The 18,039-nt window shown below is 42.7% G+C and overlaps 1 protein-coding gene across 1 annotated transcript in view; it reads left to right on the top strand.

The window, feature by feature from the left end:
- Positions 1-18,039, top strand: part of klhl29 (kelch-like family member 29) — a 262,126-nt gene that overhangs the window by 90,282 nt on the left and 153,805 nt on the right. The window contains exon 2 of the mRNA XM_085372331.1: positions 5,798-6,109. Within this exon, the coding sequence (XP_085228457.1) occupies positions 5,837-6,109 (273 nt within the window). The 5' untranslated portion in view covers positions 5,798-5,836. The remainder of the gene's footprint in view (positions 1-5,797; positions 6,110-18,039) is intronic.

Raw genomic sequence — 18,039 nt, 5'->3', positions numbered from 1 at the left:
GTATGACTGAAGTGCTGTCATTATATCTTATGAACTTTAAAAAATAAAAGCCCTTAGATTGACTTTAAACACGTGAGCCTCACAGCGAAGGTTATCAGCCCTCCTCTTGAATCGGCGTCACCTCGTCCAGAGTTTGACAGTGACTTCATTGGATGTGAAAGAAAATGGGCAAATCTTCATTGGCACCATCTCCCCAGAGCGGAGCGGTGCAGAGCCGAGTGTCATTGGAGATGTGATGCATTCAAGTGTTTATCTGGTCTGGCAGAGTCCACAGGTGTGTTGGGTGTTGGTTTCCACGAGGACCTCTGAGAGCGACATTTCCTTTATCGCCTTCTCGTACTTAACCTAAAAAAAAAAGGACAAAACACACACAGAGCACGCACTCTCTCAACGTGGGCTCGCACGCACATGCAGACTTTCAAGCAGTGGCAGAAACGTAGCCGTGGAGGGAATTTAAGTCTCTGTAATTAGTAGCTTAAATCCTTCTGTTCTTTTTTTTTTTTTTTTTTTTTTTTTTTTAATAAATGCACTTTGAGTTTTTCCTGTCAAAGCACGGAATCTTAAAAGGAGCTGGAGTGACATAAACTTGACATAAAGGCGAGACCATTGCTAGAAGAACAAACTGCACAGAGGAAAACATACGTAGTTGTCTGCTTAATTAGGTGGATCTCAGATAATGAAGGAAAACATATGGCTGCACGTATGTGGGGATTAAAAGCAACCAAATCAAAGTTGATATTAAACAAGTTGTTTAAGAAATTCTGTTTAGCATCCATCCACATATTTACACATAGCCAAGCAGATTTACAGGCCAGTAAGCATTTAAATGTTTTGCATACTCTGTGTAAACAATAAATAATACTAAATAGATACACATGAAAGACTGCAAGACTATGGAGTGGAAAACGGAATTGGAACAAGTTATGGATGACATAAAACCATTGAAAGAAGCCGAAGTCTGCAGCCTGCTGTCACTAATTATAACGTCTGAGTTTAAGCAGCACGGCACTGTATGATCTCTGCTTCAGATCCACCCATAAAACAGACATCTGCAATGTCAACTGTCTAAACCAGGGCTGTTTTATTGTTTTAACCGACACTCTTTCAACTTGGCACCGGGCTGGATTTCTTAAAAATAATTAAATCCTTCTGTTCACCGAGGACCATAAATGTAGTGGGATTTGTCTCGGTGACACTCGTTCTGCGGGAATCTGTTGCCAGCCTCCAGTTCCACAGTACATACTGACATGCATAGTGCCAGGATGACAGGAATTCACTTAGAGGATTGTGCAGATATTGAAATGTAGAGCCAAGAATCTGAAAATGCCACTTGGGTGAGTGATAGAATGGGAAGCATGGTAATGTGAGAGTCTCCTCTAGAAAACAACAGAAGCGTTTGTCGTGTGTATGAGGCGCTCGATGATGCTAAGCTGGATGTTTGCGTTCGCTATCTAAAGTAAGAAAGGAAATGTGGAGCACGCAGACCTCTGATTAGGAGCCGTGATGTTATATGAGACATGAGAAAATAGCAGCTTTGCATACTGTTTATACAAAACGGAGCTAACCCTTTAATTGTTCTGCACTTGTTCTGTTGTGCAGAAGCCCCCTCATGAGCAATGCTGTCAGTCATGAAGAACTGCATTTGTTTCATAGTGACTAATTCTTTTCTGTATCTCGAGTTCTACATTTAACCTTTTCTAATTAATCAGCTCGCAGGCGCTGTTGCTTCATTGTGTTTTTCATTCTCTTGTGCCTTTACACAGACATATTAGCGTTATATTGAGTATTTTCAGTCATTTTAACATCAAAATGCACATGCAAAAAAATCACATTAGTACAGCTGTTTATAACATGGTTTTAAATTTGTTTGAATTGTATTTATATCAAAACATTAATTATAACACTGCCTGGGATTGGACTGCAAGGACCGCTGACTGCCGCTTCTACAATGCACCAAACCTTACAGCCCCTCTTGTAGCTCTTTCAGGCTAGCTCCAACCAGGCCCCTGCCCCAGGGCCCGTCAGCCCTGCCCTGGGTACGGTTGTGTCTCTTGAGTTTTTATTTCCTCATAAGGGTTTTCTGTGTAGAGCTACTCTATATCAAAAGGAGCCAATTTAGGTGGTTTGGGCATCTGACTAGCATGGTGGGCATGTTCCCAGGGCAGATCCAGGACAAACTGGAAAGATTACATCTCTGGCCTGGGAATGTCTCTGGAAGAGAGGAAGGAGGTGGTCGGGGTTGGCAAGTTCTGGCAGTCTGTGGTTAGACTGCTGCCTCCACAACAGATCCAGTAAGCAACAGAGGACGGATGGATACTTGAATTAGTACAAATGTTCTTACAGAAGTTATTTTGACTTTGTCATCAATTTGTTTTCACCTTATTTAAAATACGGAATTCAGTGGATAACCTTACATTCTCATCACGTTACTCATTTTTACCCATTTTTTGATTTGACATTCATATGATTTGAAAGCTGTGAAATACTTGAGCTATTTTATGTGTTTAAAACCTTAACCCTTCACCCTGAAGTGCATGTCTTGTTTCCTCAGCCTTGGCTACAAATAACTCAGAAGTGCCAGATCAAAATATTCCATCAGACAAACTATTTTTTGCATTTCTCTTAACAGGACTAATTTTGAAAAACAACATTTTTTTTTATTGAAATGGGCACTGGATAATCCCCACAGCGCTCCAGAAGGTATTTGAATAACTTTGTTCATGTTTTGAATTTTAGCCGTTAGCGAGAAATAGAAGACGGCAAAGGAGGCGACTTTGCTTGTTTCATTCCTCTATCCTGTGCTGTGTGGTGCTACCCTAGTGAGGTTTGTTCCACAGAGCTTGCTAGTGTGAGCACATGCAAACTTGCTCAATGCCTTTTCTTTAATCAAATGGATTGATTTGTTCTCAAGTGCACCGATGTCCTAAGAGGTTTACCGGGAGACAAAGCACACTGTTTTCCAGTGAATCACCGTCTAGACAGCACACTGGATGCACAATAGCATGTCTTCACTTCACATCTGAAACGCGCTGAAATTGTGAAAGCAAATGCACTCTTGCCCTCAATTCTGACTTTTGTGGAGATAATGTCCCTTTTTTTCTGCTTTTTCTTCCACTGTTTTCATGTGGAGGAATTTTTCTAACTGCCCTCTTATTTCTTTGCTGAGGTGTGGAGCTCGGGAGATAAGAGAATATTACCTGGCTCTAACTCTGCCATTGTTCCACTGGCCTAGAATCTTGTTAGTCTCTCTGTACATATTTTTAGAGATAATTCGAGCTTATTCTATTGGAAAATTTGAGGTTATTAAAAGGGGTTACTATGGAGAAGGAGTAAGGTTATTGCAGAGAGAGTGAGAAGAGAGCGTGAGAGAGTTGTCCCGAAGCGTTCGGTTGCTCCGTCTGACTCTGTCGCCACGGATCAGCTTGCTGTGTTTGCACAGAGTAGACCTTGTATTAGAGAGGGGAATGAAATGAACTGAGGATTGAGAGAGGTGGGTGTATATATAACATAAGAAAATACAGACGATAAAAACACAAAGGAAGAAAGAGAGAATTGTAGTGGATAAATAAATGGATGGTCACAGCAGCTAAAGTTACAGTAGGGCAGGTGCTCCCACCGCAGGCTGCTTGGTGTATCGCTTCCATCAAAGCTTTGTAGAGAACCTTTCATTTGCAGCTTCCTCGTAGACTCTTATACTGCACGGCTGGGCTTAAACACATTCAGTTGTAGTATATGCTGCTTTTGTACACTAGCGCGCACACACAGAGATACTCACAGAGAAGCCGGCATTTCAAGGCGTTCCCTCTTCTGTGAGGCTAAGAAGCAGCATGACAGACCCCAGCGTGCAGAATACAGACTTATCATCCGCTGTCATTCTCTCCTTGCAGACCAGGGGATTTTGCATGGGGCTCGCTGAACCTGGTGTGAGCTTGTTATATATTTATTTCATCTGTTATCAAGGGCTTTGAGAAGCATAACGTGCCTTTGGTGAGGTTGAGTACAATGCACTAGAAACCCATCAGTGATGGATTTCACTGCTCAGATCCCGTACCACTTTGATTTATGACATAATAGAAGAGTGATACGCTGCTCCTGCTGCACAATAGCGCCGTGCTCCATTCTTATGTAATTCCAGCTTGCTGTCACCTCTTAGCCTATCGCAGCTAGGGATGGGTATTGTTTAGGTTTTTATCCGAGACCAGTACCAAACCGGTACTTTTGAAACTGTGCCGGTGCTTAAACGGTGCTCGAACTGGTGCTTAAAGAATGTAGAACACAAACTTTGTCCAAAAACCTCTTATGTTTAGCTGTTTTTTTGTAAAAAGATAACAATGTTAGCCTTTTCTGCAGCTATAGGGCATATATGGCATCACTCTTGGCTGGAAGCAGTGCTTAAACAATGGAAAAAACACAAACTTTGTCCAAAAACCTCTCATGTTTAGCTGTTTTCCACTTTTCCTTTGGTCATTTTAGCCTTTTTGGCCAGGGTGAAGGGAGTATCTGGCATCAAACAAGAAGACAGCCGCATGTAGCTACGACGGTGTTTGCTAGTTCACCTTACATGCATTAATTTAATAACGTGGTTAGCCTACTCAACGTAAATTACACACGAACAACATTAAGCGACTCACGCAGAGAAGAACGGCTGCTGCTGCCATCATCCGTCATCATTTCTGCTACATTGGCAGGGCTAGGGGCCAGGACTCTCCTCTTTGGGTTTTTGGGGGATGCTGCTAACTCCGGGTCTGATAACAGGCAACCCACGCACAGTAGATGTGCACGGTGTGAGGTCTCGCAGCAAGCTATCAAATACGGTGCATTTCTCGGCTTTTAAAGAAACGCTATGCGTCGCCAGGTGTTTCATCAGATTCGAGGAGTTACCTCCTTTGCACAGTATCAGCTTAAAGCACTTGTTGCAGGCTGCTGAGTTTGCATCTTTTGCTGTGGAGTACAGCCAGACTTTAGACCGCTTCGCTTTGGGCGTTTTTTTAATCTGTAGCTCTGCTCTAAAAGAACGTACGTGGGCCCGCTTACTATGCTCGCAAAGGTAAAATGATTGGCTGGAATCCAAAGTGTATGACATCTCAGGAAACAAAAAAGCACCGAAATGTGCGCTGCTTTTCGGTCTGGTTACTACCGTTTATGTCACCGGATACCGGCACCCATCCCTAATCGCAGCCTGCTGTGCTTGAAAAAGGGAGAACCCTCCAATGCACTTCAAGGGCAATCTGATTGAATTAACCAGCCATTAGATGTATGAGATGAGCTGTAATTGGGGTGTGGGGGTGACGCGGGTATTTATCTATTTAGATGAATGAGTTTTGACCGCAAGGTCGTGTTACTGCTCACGCTGCCCTCAGGACAACTTGAACTGAGCGTGTACCTGCTTGCGTCTGGCTCAGCCATTTTGTTTGAACCTGTCGTCGCCGTGCCTAGACGCCTCGCATAACACATTTGGCTCCTTATGGTTTGGCACTGATGGTGTTTTTTATAGAGCTGCTCAGCGGCGCTCATTTCTCTCGCTCTTGTCGCAGCCCTCGTTAATGACTGGGAGAATAGGAATTAGAGGCAACAAATGAACCGCAGTGTATTCGCGTCAGTCAGGTGCGCTGGGAGCAGATGCTGTGAGCATTTACACCTTCATGTCAACATGTTTTCTCCTTAATTTACTGACTGACTGTTTCACTCTGTTCTTTGTTTTTTCCCAGAAACTTTTATTCTATTCGTGTCTGTATCGCTCGCTGCCGCTTGCACGTCGTGGTTGAAATGACCTTTACCCTCTTCCCGTTTCACACAGGCCTGCCCCTGTTGTTCCCTCTGAGAGGAAGAGGAAGTGATGTCACGCCACCACCATCGCTTTGAGAGGGACTACCGGGCACCCTGGGAGCGGAGAGACATCCGTCCTTCTGGCCTCCACAATGGAGGAGCCAATCATAGCTGTGCCTCTGCCGTTGTCAACGGCAACAACCGTCCGGGGCTCCTTCCCCTCCCAGTCATCCCCTCCCTTCTTCCAACTCCAGTTACAGTTGCCGTGACAACATCGAGCAGCGACTTAGTGGTCAAGCGAGGCATCTCGGCAGCAGGATCGGTGGCTCCGGCATCAGCCAAGGTAAGAGGCTCATCCAAATGGATGCTGGGACACCTGCTTCCCTCTGACTCCTCTTGGACAGCTCTCGATCTCTTTTACTGCTCTGTCAGGCTTTCTTTCCTCTCACTGTGTCAACTTTTCAATCTGTGATGACTCCCCAACTGGATGTAATATCTAACTTTTTCCATGCTTTTGAGACTCTTCTGCTTTCTTCTCTCGCTCTGTGTGTCTTCCAGTTCTTCCCTCCCACTTTTTTTCCCAAACATTTCTGCACTGGCACGCCTGTCTTCATGGTTCAACTGTCTCAGCTCCTCAAACCCCCTCTGTTGTTTCTCTCTGCAGCCTCTTTTGCTCTTTACCTTTATCCCTCACTCCAGTTTTGCTGCTCTCTCTGCACATTCTTGCCAAACCATTTTCCTTCCATCTTCATTTTCTCTCTCTGCCAAATTGCTGGCTTGTCCTGCTTTTGCCTCCTTTGTCATTTTTTTCTTACATTATTTAAATGATCTCTGACAGCTGACTCAGATGGGTTCTGCTTTCAGGTGATCATTTGTAGTGTGCTAGAAACAAGCAAACAAAGGGAGCCATATTATTATATACCATATCAGTATATATTGATCTTGTAGGTCATTGATTCCCCAGTGTCCCAGGCGATATTTCTGCATTAACCAGTGGGAAAGATTTAGCTTAGTTGTTACAAATAATAAATTAAGTGGACCCGAACAGGTTTGCATAGAAGCATTAACGGATAATTAAAATTAATGTACGAGCAGTACAAAGCAGCATAAGAATGCATAAATATATATTTTTTTAAGTTACTTTAATACATTGTATAGATAACCAAATTAATTTTCTTTGCAAAAATTATAACTGATAGTTCACACAGTAGTCAGCAAAATTAGTAAAAGGTAATTTTTTTGGCTTGCAGTTGAATTGCAAGGTACCATCATGGATTAACAATTAATATTGTTAGCCAAATATAATAGATACACACCTGTTATGGTAGTCAGGTAAAAATATGAACATAAAGTTGTGTTAAGAGTTTTTTTGAAGAATTTTCAAATCTCATGTTTTAGTACTGAAGAAGCCTCTCTGATCAGAGGTTACTATTTTTTACTAAAAAATAGTAACAAAGTAATATTTGTTACTAAATTTACTAAGATCACATCTTAGTAAATTTCCTAGTTAACAATATGTGTTAAAAGCTGAAATTGTTAGCTGTTACCTATCTAGCAGTTAATGCATATTGTGGATAGCAATTTAACAGCAGTTAACAATAGAAATTGTTAGCCAGCTAGCTAAACAGCTAATGTGGCTATAAAGCAAAGTTATGAATATAACACTGTAAATTATTTTGAAAAAGTATGACTAGCAATTATATTGCTAGATAACAGTATGGGTTAACAGATGAAATTGTTGTCTAACTCAGCGGTCCCCAACCCCCGGGCCTCGGACCGGTACCGGCCCGTGAGTCGTTTGGTACCGGGCCGCGAGAGTTGAGGCTCAGTGAAATGTATGGTTTTCAGGGTTTTTAATCGGTTTTCAGCGTTATTTTGTTATCGTTTTTATCGTTAACTTGGTTTTCCTGGGTCTTTTCACGTGTGTTATGAATAAATTTTCTTTTTTTCGGTACTGGTACTAGTTTTATTTTGTTGTATTTATCCGCGACACCTTAAAGGCCGGTCCATGAAAATATTGTCGGGCATAAACCGGTCCGTGGCGCAAAAAAGGTTGGGGACCGCTGGTCTAACTAACCAATTAATAAACAGTTGAAATGGTGTAGACAGGTGATGTAAAAGTGAGGCTAGCAGTTAAACTGTTTGCAAACAGTATGGAGCGGTTAGCGTGTATCAAAAAAGTAGCCTAGCATGCCAGAGTGTTAGCTAAATATTAGGGGTGCAACGATACTCGTATCGATATTGAACCGTTCGATACAGTGCTTTCAGTCCGGTACGCATATGTATCGAACAATACAAAATTTTTAATTTATTTTATCTTTTTTTTTTTTTTTTTTTTTTTTTTTATCAACTTTTCTTCTGACGATGATGTCTGTGTTGAGAACTTAGTGGATCTGCGTTCGACTACTCTGCCTAGGCTGCACTGTCGAGCGCAGATCCACTGAGCGCAGCACAAGCTAGCAAGACAGAAGCTAAGCTCGTTGCAACATGGCAAATTGAACCTCCCCCACCCTCATTCAGATCTGGCCTTTGGAACTATTTTGGTCTTCATGTGAAGTATGACCCTGAAGGTAAGCGCGTCATGGACAAAAGTAAAACAGTATGTCAGATGTGCCACACAATGCTCAATTACATTGGTGGGAACTACTGCCAGTTTGCTCGTTAACGTGTTGACGCCGTCCAGCCCCACGCACGGGCGATCCGTGGTAGCTCGTTAACGGAGATTTGCCGTGTTGTGGCAATAACCTCATTTCAGATTAACGCTGACAGCACTAGTGGGAACACAATGAATATGACTGCACGTTTACGCCGACACCATCCTAGTGCAAAGACAAGTGGAAGCAGACAAAAACAACAAGCACGCATGCTACAAACTTTACCCGAGTCATTTAGACAGCCGTCAGCACAGGCTTCTCCTTATGGGGACCTGATATGTTTAATATGCTGCTGAGAATATAGCCCAGAAGAAGCGTATAGTATAGCTTTTATTTTGGAAAGAGACATTTCTCTGTAATAAACTCTGTTTTCCAAATGAGTGATTTCTCGATCAGATAGATTAATTTTTTTCTTACTCTGTTGTTTCAGCAACATTAAATTTAAAAACTACTTTTGAGTTAAAATATATATTTATAATTTTAATAAATGACAAATTAAAAAAGCATGAACATTTTTTTGTATCGAAAAAATATTGAACCGTGACACCAAAGTGTCGAACCGAACTGTGAATTTTGTGTATCATTGCACCCCTACTAAATATATTAAGTAAATTGGCCAATAAGCATAATAAAATAAGTGGATCTTAAGGGAAGTAAGTTAAAAATATCCAGCTAATAGTTAATTAAAAATTGTGGAGAAATATTTAGCTGAAATGAAATTCATTAGAACCAGTGTTGAAGACAAAGGAGTTCAAGTGTAACAAGGCTGTTGAGGTAGATCAGAAGCAAAAGATGGTGAACTGCCGTCAAAGATTAAAAGCAATCTCTTCTCGCTCCATTGTGACCATGATATTTAATCCAAACTGTATTATAAAGCTATTTTTTTAAGGCCTCAAGTGACTTAGGTGCATTCATTCCTGATTTGATTATACGTTGTATTTGTGTTTAGAAAATAACTGCAGCTTGAAAGTGTCTTGAGTGGTATAGTCAAGAGCTGTAGTTTGTGTTTTCCACCCCTTCGTCTTGGGATTTGCTAGCAAGCTGGCTGTCAGCAACGTGTGATGAGAGAGGCCTTTACCAAAAAGGAGTTAGACATTTTAGCCTCTCCCCAGCCTCCGCTTCCATGGATACCATTCATCTTCTCTCTACATTCCTCCTCACTGTCAGATCATTTTCTTTAACTTGGACTTCTTGGTCTCTTGCTCTTGGTGGAATCTGCTCTGTAAGAGCAGAGGTAAGCAATGCTCTGGTAATTTAGCCCACAAGTGCACATCATTAGATTCCCCACTGAATACACTGACCACAGACGCAGTGAATCTGCTTTGGCACCGCATCGGCCCTTCCTTTTGTGCAGCTGAATAATTACATACATTCAGACAAAGTCTCGCCAACTCCCACCGTGGCCGTTGTCATCATTCAATGGCTGCCATAGCAATTAACTACTTTGCATTGCATCTGAGTGCACACTTGTTTAAACATAAAGCGTATGGGGGAGTGCGTGCACGAGTGCGAGCGTGTGCGCGCACAGCAACAACTGTGTGGTTATTTCCCAAGATGCCAATTTACTTTGCTTTGGTTTGCTCCTGACAGTCCTTTGTAATGTAGGCAGTAGAGACCAGCACAGTTTAGAAAAGCAAATACATAGTCTGGGTTCTGCTTTAATAGTGGCCTACAAAAGATACCAGAAGCCTTAAGAACTGGCCAACACTGTGGGAGCCTGTCTCTCTATCTTCTTCCTGGCTGCATACTGTCCTCACTTGATCTCTGTCATCTTTGATCAAAGCTGTTGGCGGTCACAAAGAGTCTGATGGACGGCTGTAGCTCGCTCTCCACGGGACCCTTGTCCCTGCTCTGTCCACATATACACTAAAAAGCTAGTGGACTATATTGATTTCCACTGGTCCGATGTACATGTGCACGTGTATATGTGCAGGTGTACATATGCGTGTAGGGTAAATGCTGACATTCGAAAAGGGCCATCTGGCTGCATTGTCCATGTAAAGCTAACCACATGGAACGATGAACCGTTGCTAATCTAGACCTATGCTCTGTTATCCCTTTAATTATTTTTTTTTAACTTAATTTAACGTGCACTTTGTGCTGCTGTCACAGATGTTGAATTGGATGTAATTATCAAACAGAGCCATTGTGTCTCCGGCTGATGAACAGTATCGTGAATGTCAGGGAAAAGCTCAGTTTCACTCAGCATGCTAGTCGTTTTTCCAAAGCATTTTTTCCTTAGAATATCAATGAGAGTCAATTTACTAGGTAATAACTAAACAGACATCGTAGCATCTGAGCAGGTCGAGGCAAGAGCTGAGGCCTGGTGCCTGTCAGGAATATTACTGTAGGCTCACACAGCAAGGCCAAATTCCATAAAACTTGGTGGAGAGGTGGAGCACGGTTAAAGGAAGTACTTGTCAGATTTTGGTGCAAATTCTGAACGCTTGCCTTAAACTAGCAAAAAGGTGCAATGGCCTTGGTGGAGGTTGTGCTCCGACTTTGTGTTATTTACTCATCATTTAAAAAACAGCACCTTTTCTGGCATATCTGTGGACGGGTATATGTGTGCCACCAGTACAACCAATGTTTTCTTAAAGCCAACTGCATATTAAAAGAGGGACATCTAATATTTGGTTACATGGGGATCAAAGGAGTATGTGTACATGTCCTAAATCATTTAGTGTGTGATGCTCAGTTCTGGATGAGACTTCCTTGCTTCACTATTCTGTTTAATTGAACGTAATTGCATCGAAGTTGCGGAGCGCTTGAAGTTCCAACCAGAACATATTAGCTGGACAAGCTGTCTGAGCTAAACATTTGCATAAGGGACATCCTTAAAAGGCACATGCTGTGCCGTTTTATTAATCTCATCTTCTACATTGCGTTAAGTCACACGCTTAACGGAAATACTATCGTCCAGCTGCTTTTGCCTGGGGACAATTAAGCAATGCTTATGCAAACAGCATAGTCGCACGTCCTCACTATTGACATAAAAAGAGAGAGGTGACATTACTTTGCACAGTTTATAAAGCTGAAGACGCATCGCTGGCTTCAATAATGAGTTAAAAAGAGTTTCACACTTCTTCTGTGTGATCCACATAAGGGGTGTGCTTTTAAAAATGTGTAGATGGATGGATTTGTATATGTGTTAATGCTTTAATGCTGCGGCTAAACGTTTGCACTTTCATGTTACAACCTGTTATTAAGGTTAGCGAGGATTTTATAGACTTTATATGTGCACTAAAGCTGGAATTTTTTATCTCCTAACACATTACTCAGAAATTATCTTCCCACAGATAGGCTGCTGAAACATATGGATTTTGCTGCATGGACTAATCCCTTACTGTGAAATTTTTAATCCGTCCTTCCCTGATATTTAACAGTAGTGGTAGCTGGAATTTCTTCACCAGCCCTCGTATAACCCAAATGCAGCAGACACAACTAGTACAGCAAGAGCATGGTGATAAACTGAACGATTCACTGGCAGAGCACCGATGATGTTGGATAAGATGGACAAGATGACCGCTGTTTTGCAGCCTGTCTGGGGTCCACTTTTATAAATTTTAAATGTGTCCAAAATCAGAAAAAAATCCAAGAGTCTCACATCAGTACAGCCTTTATATCGATCAAGAGACCGCCAAAAATACATCATTATCATTTGCTTGAAGGTTTATGTTGATGGACGGCATCACTGGCATTTTGATTTCGCTCTGTTTACATCTCATTCGTTTCTCTGTTGAAAATGTTTCTTGATGAGATTTTGGTTTCTGATCTTTCGAGCAGTCTCGAACCGTGATTGCTATTTGTTTAGCCTGTAGCCATCTCATTAGTTTAATGTTGTTGCACTCAGTAGGTAAGTAATCTTGTGTTATTCTGGTCAGATAGCTAGGAAGGTGCAAAACGCAGAGAGTCTCTAGCTAAAGTCCAATATGAATTATTTAAAGACAATCTGTGGAGGTTATGCTTTGTATTTTGTAGCGTCTCAAAAAAAAGTGTAAAAAAATCTGGGTAGCAGCGATTTGCAGTAAATAGAAGACGTATAGTTTGGTATCAGCCAACAGTTTGATCTTGAACTTGATATTTGCATTAAAAGTGTTGCTTCAGCAATGATTTGATCCAAGATAAGCATCTCAAAGGGGGGAAAAAAAACCCAAAAAAACAAAAGCAAAACGAAAAACCCTCGAAGCGCTGACAGCAACAATCAATAGAGCTTCTCTTAAAACAAAATTACACATTGTATCTCACTGGTCATTGATTTCAGCCAGGTCAGGTAGCCAGTGGATTGAAGCAGACCCCATACTGTGACCAACACAACACTGAACCGCGGGTGTCATGGCCTCACTCTGACACAATCAAAAAGAAGAAGAAAAGAAAGAACGCTTGCAAAAAGCACGTTTCTTCAGAGAGTCTTTTCTATTTCTGCATCCCCCCAGCTAATATAGTGATAGATGTTCTGGTCAGCGTTGAGGCGTTAAAAAAAACTACCAGTATGACACGACCGGGGCATCACCTTTGTAGTGCATTAGCAGCGGCTTAGCTTAGCTTTTATTCTTATTATCTCGCAGAGCCTTAATATCTGCGTAAAGAAACACTCCATGTGAATGTCACGGCGGTGTCAGGGAGCCTTGTAATGAATAGACTGGAAGAGCGAAAAATTATTGAACCTCTACCGAGGTTGAGGCCAAAGAGGGGGGTGAGGGTGGGGGGTCCTTTGAAAAATGGGATAACTTTGTGACGAGTCGCTGTGAAATGTATTGAATATGAGATGATTAAAGTTTAAGTAGGCACACACTGGGGAAGCGGGATGAGAGCGCCGGAACGGAGACGGGAGGAGAGGGAGGGAGGCGGGGTGAGGCGCCAGGTGAGGGTTGCTTTTGAATTAGCTCGAGCTAGTGGAGGAAACCACAATTGTTCTGTCAAACACTGCGATGCAACTCCATCATCGAGATAAGATGAAAGTTTACATTTTACAAAGCGAGGCAGACTCACCATGGGGTCGCGCCGAAAACGCTGCTCGCTTTTTACGAGGGAAGCTGAGAACACTGATCATCGCAGCGAGAAAAAAACGATCGCTTCACAGCTTGAAGGGATGTCATCCAGCGTGCCTTTATGCTGATGGACATAAACTGACGGTGCAGATAATTCAGCGAGATGGTTTACAAGAGCTGGTTAAGAATAGTAAAAAGAAAAAAAAATATCACGTGGTCCTTTTTTTATCATCCCTGACATTTTGACTTGCATTAAGAGTCAAAATATATACTCCAAACTCTCCCTAAATACTAAATAGTGCGATCTTTCTAAGGCACCTTTATCTTTCTCTTTGTTTACCTTGCTGCAGCTCAATCTTCATGCCGCCGCTGCCTGGATGTGATTTATTAGCTTCTACTGTACGTGTTGCCATCCCATCGCAGACTTGCTGCGTGCCATTTTCATTCACTGCAAAAATGTCACCAAAATCAAGCTTCTAAAAGACAATTCCTCTGAAGTAGAGCTGACTGATTGATGAGAAACCCTTTATTTCAGCACGGCAGCTTTCATTTATTATCTATATGGCATCATGTAAAACCTGAAGGCGTTTTCACAGGTGAGTCAAGAGTCCCTTTATGTGACTTTCAGCGTTTGAACACTTATTCAATTTTAAATATGCGGAGCCAGAGGTCTGTTTCACTCTTTCTTTTCCACCCCTCCTTCTTCTTCTCTTCTTTGTAAGCGGTTAAGTGGTGCATGTGTCGGAGGATATTTTAGCGCTAAAAGTCAGCTTGTCTAACAAAGAGCTGAGCCGAACCTGTCAGCTCTTTTTCCGCCTTGTCCATCTGGTGGTGGTGTCAGTTTGGATAAAGACAGCCCTTCGGCGGGTGCGTATGCAGAAAATCCGCCCTCGAGCGCGCTATTAATTCTTTTTTTTTTTGTGTTTGTGTGTAATCGCAAACATCATCGGGGTGTTTGTGGACAAACAAATGTGCTGTCACCCATCTACGACAGAGGTACTAAGAAACGGCGGGCCTCAAGGGAGCAGTGGGAGGATTAGGCAGTGATTTTCCTTCACATGATACAGGGAAACTTTTGAGTATTAATGAGATGCAGCGATCGTGTGTTTACCTGGAGCAACGGCGCTGGGGTCTGGACGTCTCTGCGCCATGTGGGAAGAATTAAAGCTTCCCGCTTTGAATCAGACCACGCTACGCTGCCATGATTGCTAATCAAGGACAGAGATACAGAGCCAGCCAGCCAGACAGATGGACGGACAGACACAGAGAAAGAGTCAGAGACAAGACAGAGAGACAGGTGAACTCCTCAGTCATGAGGACTGCATACTGTCAAACTGTCAGAGGGAAAAAGGCATTGTAAAAAAGGAACTGTCAAAACCGTATTTTTCTTTCTTTCTTTTCTTTTTTGTCCGGTATTCACATTTTAAATCGGACGGGTTGTGAATGGGAGTCATGAATCCGATGACAGATTTATCAGAAATCTCTCGCCCTCATCGCAAAGTTAGGACAACGTCATCTTTCGCTGTCCAAAAAAATATTGATAGCTGTCTTGATTTAGGGAGGAAAGGTTGGTAAAAGAAAAGAAAGAAAAATCCACATAAAAACGAAACAGCGGGCAGATGTGGGAGGATAACGAAGCAACAGGTCAAAGGACAGGTGAAGGAAAGCGTTATCTTAGTCTGTCTCGTCACTCTCGCGGTGACAGGAGTGTCCCGCGGGCTTCATCTAACCCACATCTTTTTTCATGAGTGCTCCCGTGTCTGTCTATCCTGTCCACAGACCCACAGAGGTAGGATCCCAGCTGACCTTTTGTCTCGACAATGTAGCGCTGCAATTATCCATCCAGCTCTTCCCCTGTAACGATTCTGCAGCCCGGCCAAGTCTTCCCTCTCTCTGTCTTTTTCTGCTTTCGGTGCACGTGTTGGATTTGGACGCCTTTGGGAAAATGAAAAATAAAACAGACCGAGATGAGCTATTGTTCAAAGAAATCCACGGATACCCCAAAATAGGAGACCTTTGTGGGTAGGGGGGCTGGCTCTGCGGTGTGTCTGTAACTGGTTACGGTGGGCTTTACAAAAACATTCTGCATGCACGGCTCTGGCATTAGAAGAGAAGATTGTCCAGTAGGGGCCTGCTCTTCTCCTTTTTTTTCTGTTGTGTTTTTGTGTGTGTGTGTGTGTGTGTGTGTGTGTGTGCGCATATATGTGTGGGTGGAAATGGAAAAGCAGCCTTCTCAACACACCGGCTGTCTTATGAGTCTGGCTCCAAACTGGCGGCCTGATGGCTCAATCTAATAAGCAGTCATTGGATATCAGATTTGAATCTTTCTCTGCTGTGTGAAAGACGAGACGCAAGTCCCTTCTCTATTTATGTCACAATGACTATGCAATATGAGGGTGTTATATTGAAAGGGTTTGAGGAGTGTGTTGTCATCCAATACTGTACATCTGCTCTCCCACCAGTACATGGAGATCATTGTCCCTCCGGTCTTTGGCTGAGGAGAAACTGGCACGGTGAGCGTCACTAGACAAATAAAGGTGTGTTTACGAAGAGCGGATTTGTCTCGGAGGCTCTCGTTGGCATTAGTTTGTCTCCTGTGCTCGTATTTGTTGGGGAAATTAGTAGCTTATGCTACCCTCTGCAGTTGCATGATTTGATGACAGCAACAAAGGCCTAGAAATCCCAGGCTTTTTTTTTCTCTTCTTTTTCATCTTGCTCCATCACACCTCTATTACTTTTTCGATCTAATTCGTCTGCCCATCTCTGCGCTTCCCCCTCCTGTCCACCACCCCTTTTGCGACTTCAAACAACTTCTTGTCTTTGTTGAGGCATAGATCCCCACTCCTGCGTCAGCAATGCCACCCTCTGAGCGCGCTTGTGTGAAATTGGATTGCTGATCCGTTGGTTTTGAGTGGCAGAGATGTAATATGGGATAGCGGCAACCGCATGCTCTGATGCCAGAGACAGCTGTTACAGGACACCGAGGGATCACAGACGACGCTTGACTCATCTCTTCAAGACTGTAAATGCTCTCAGTAAATCTCATGACAACATAAAGGAAAACAGCGCTGAACAACAAGCAGAAACACACAAGGCTGTGGTCAGGCACGTCGCGCTGCCCGGCGTGTTCAAGGCTGTCAGATTTGCCCGATTCGCTTAAGTGTCAGGAGGTCACCGTTGATCCCTGGGCAATTTGAAGTGGCTGTCGTCTTAGATTTGCCATTATCATTTGTCATCGCTGCCGACGGTGCGTGTCACCGCTCCTCTTCCTCACCACAGGTTGAGAGGTCTGAGTCAAAGGGAAAAGTTATTCTTCACACAAATGTATCTTGCGATTATCACACACTCGGACTTCTTTGGCCTGAAAGGTAAAAGGTTTGCACTCTTTATCAGCTTGAATTCATGTCACTGGCGGGAGCATTTTTTTTTTTACCCCCAAGGCAAAAAATGGTATAAAAGCAAGTGCAGCTACTTCTCAAAACCACTCTTGCAGCATAGCCTGTCTTCGACATCCCTCCATTTTTCTCCAGTTGTGTTTTAAACACTTATTTTGCTGCAAAGTATGGCTCAATCCACAGCGCTCACTCTTAGCTCTTATCCTCCTCGAGACTCAGAAACAAGGTTGCTTATTTTTTTTGTGCTGGCTGCAATAACTTGATTCAAAGTATATCATATTCTGAAAACTGCTCCGAGTGTAGGATAAAGCCGCAGCCACGCAATATCCACCTGAGGGCTGAAAAGCTCCCCCAAAATAATTGAGCTGGCTAAAAATATCAGTTTAGTAAGTCAGAGGATTTTTGTTGTTGTTGTTTGTATATTCTGAAAGAGAACTATGTCTAAGTTGTTGTTAAAAAGGTAAAGTTGGTAGATGTTGCTAGTACTGGGTGGGCCCCTTTTGCCTTCAGAACTGCCTTAATTCTTCATGTAACAGATCCAGCAGGTACTGGACACCTTCAGAGATTTTGGTCCATGACATGATAGCGTAACACAGCTGTACATCCTTGATGAGAATCTTCCATCTCACCATCCCAAAGAAGCTCTGTTGGATTGAGATCTGGTGGCTGCGAAAGCCATTTGAGTGCAGTGAACTTGGTTTGAACCTCAGCAGGTCGTCTTTCTACATGCCTAAATGCATCAGGTTCCTGCAGTGTGATTGGCTGATTAGATATTAATCATTTGTACAAGTTTTCCCTAACAAAATGGCCAACAGGTGTACTTAACAAAGTGGTCAGTGACTGCATATTAGTAGGCGGCCATTGTTAGGTATTTGCAACTTAAAAATTTTTTTTTAAAAGAACCTCCAGTTACTGCTAATTTCTTTATCACCTTCTGGACCCAGTTCCATAGGGGATGGCCGTAAGATTGCTGAGAATAAATACCACTGTTTGAAACTTCAACCCAAAAGTTTTCATTATTTTTTCAATTAGATACTCTATTTTGCTAAAAGTATTCATTTTCCCAGCCAAATCATTGAATTCGGGTGTTCCAGTTGCTTCCATGGCCACAGGTGTATAAAATCGAGCACCTAGGCATGGAGACTGTACACACATCTGTGAAAGAATGGGTCGCTCTCAGGAGCTCAGTGAATTCCAGCATGGTACCATGATAGGATGCCACCTGTGCAACAA

Source organism: Diplotaxodon limnothrissa, linkage group LG15 (genome assembly GCF_057381915.1).
Source record: "Diplotaxodon limnothrissa isolate DT_005_m linkage group LG15, D_limnothrissa_male_GT1.1, whole genome shotgun sequence".
In the NCBI taxonomy this organism is placed as follows: domain Eukaryota; kingdom Metazoa; phylum Chordata; class Actinopteri; order Cichliformes; family Cichlidae; genus Diplotaxodon; species Diplotaxodon limnothrissa.
Note: the sequence above shows the minus strand (reverse complement) of the source record. Positions and strands in the feature narration are given on the sequence as shown.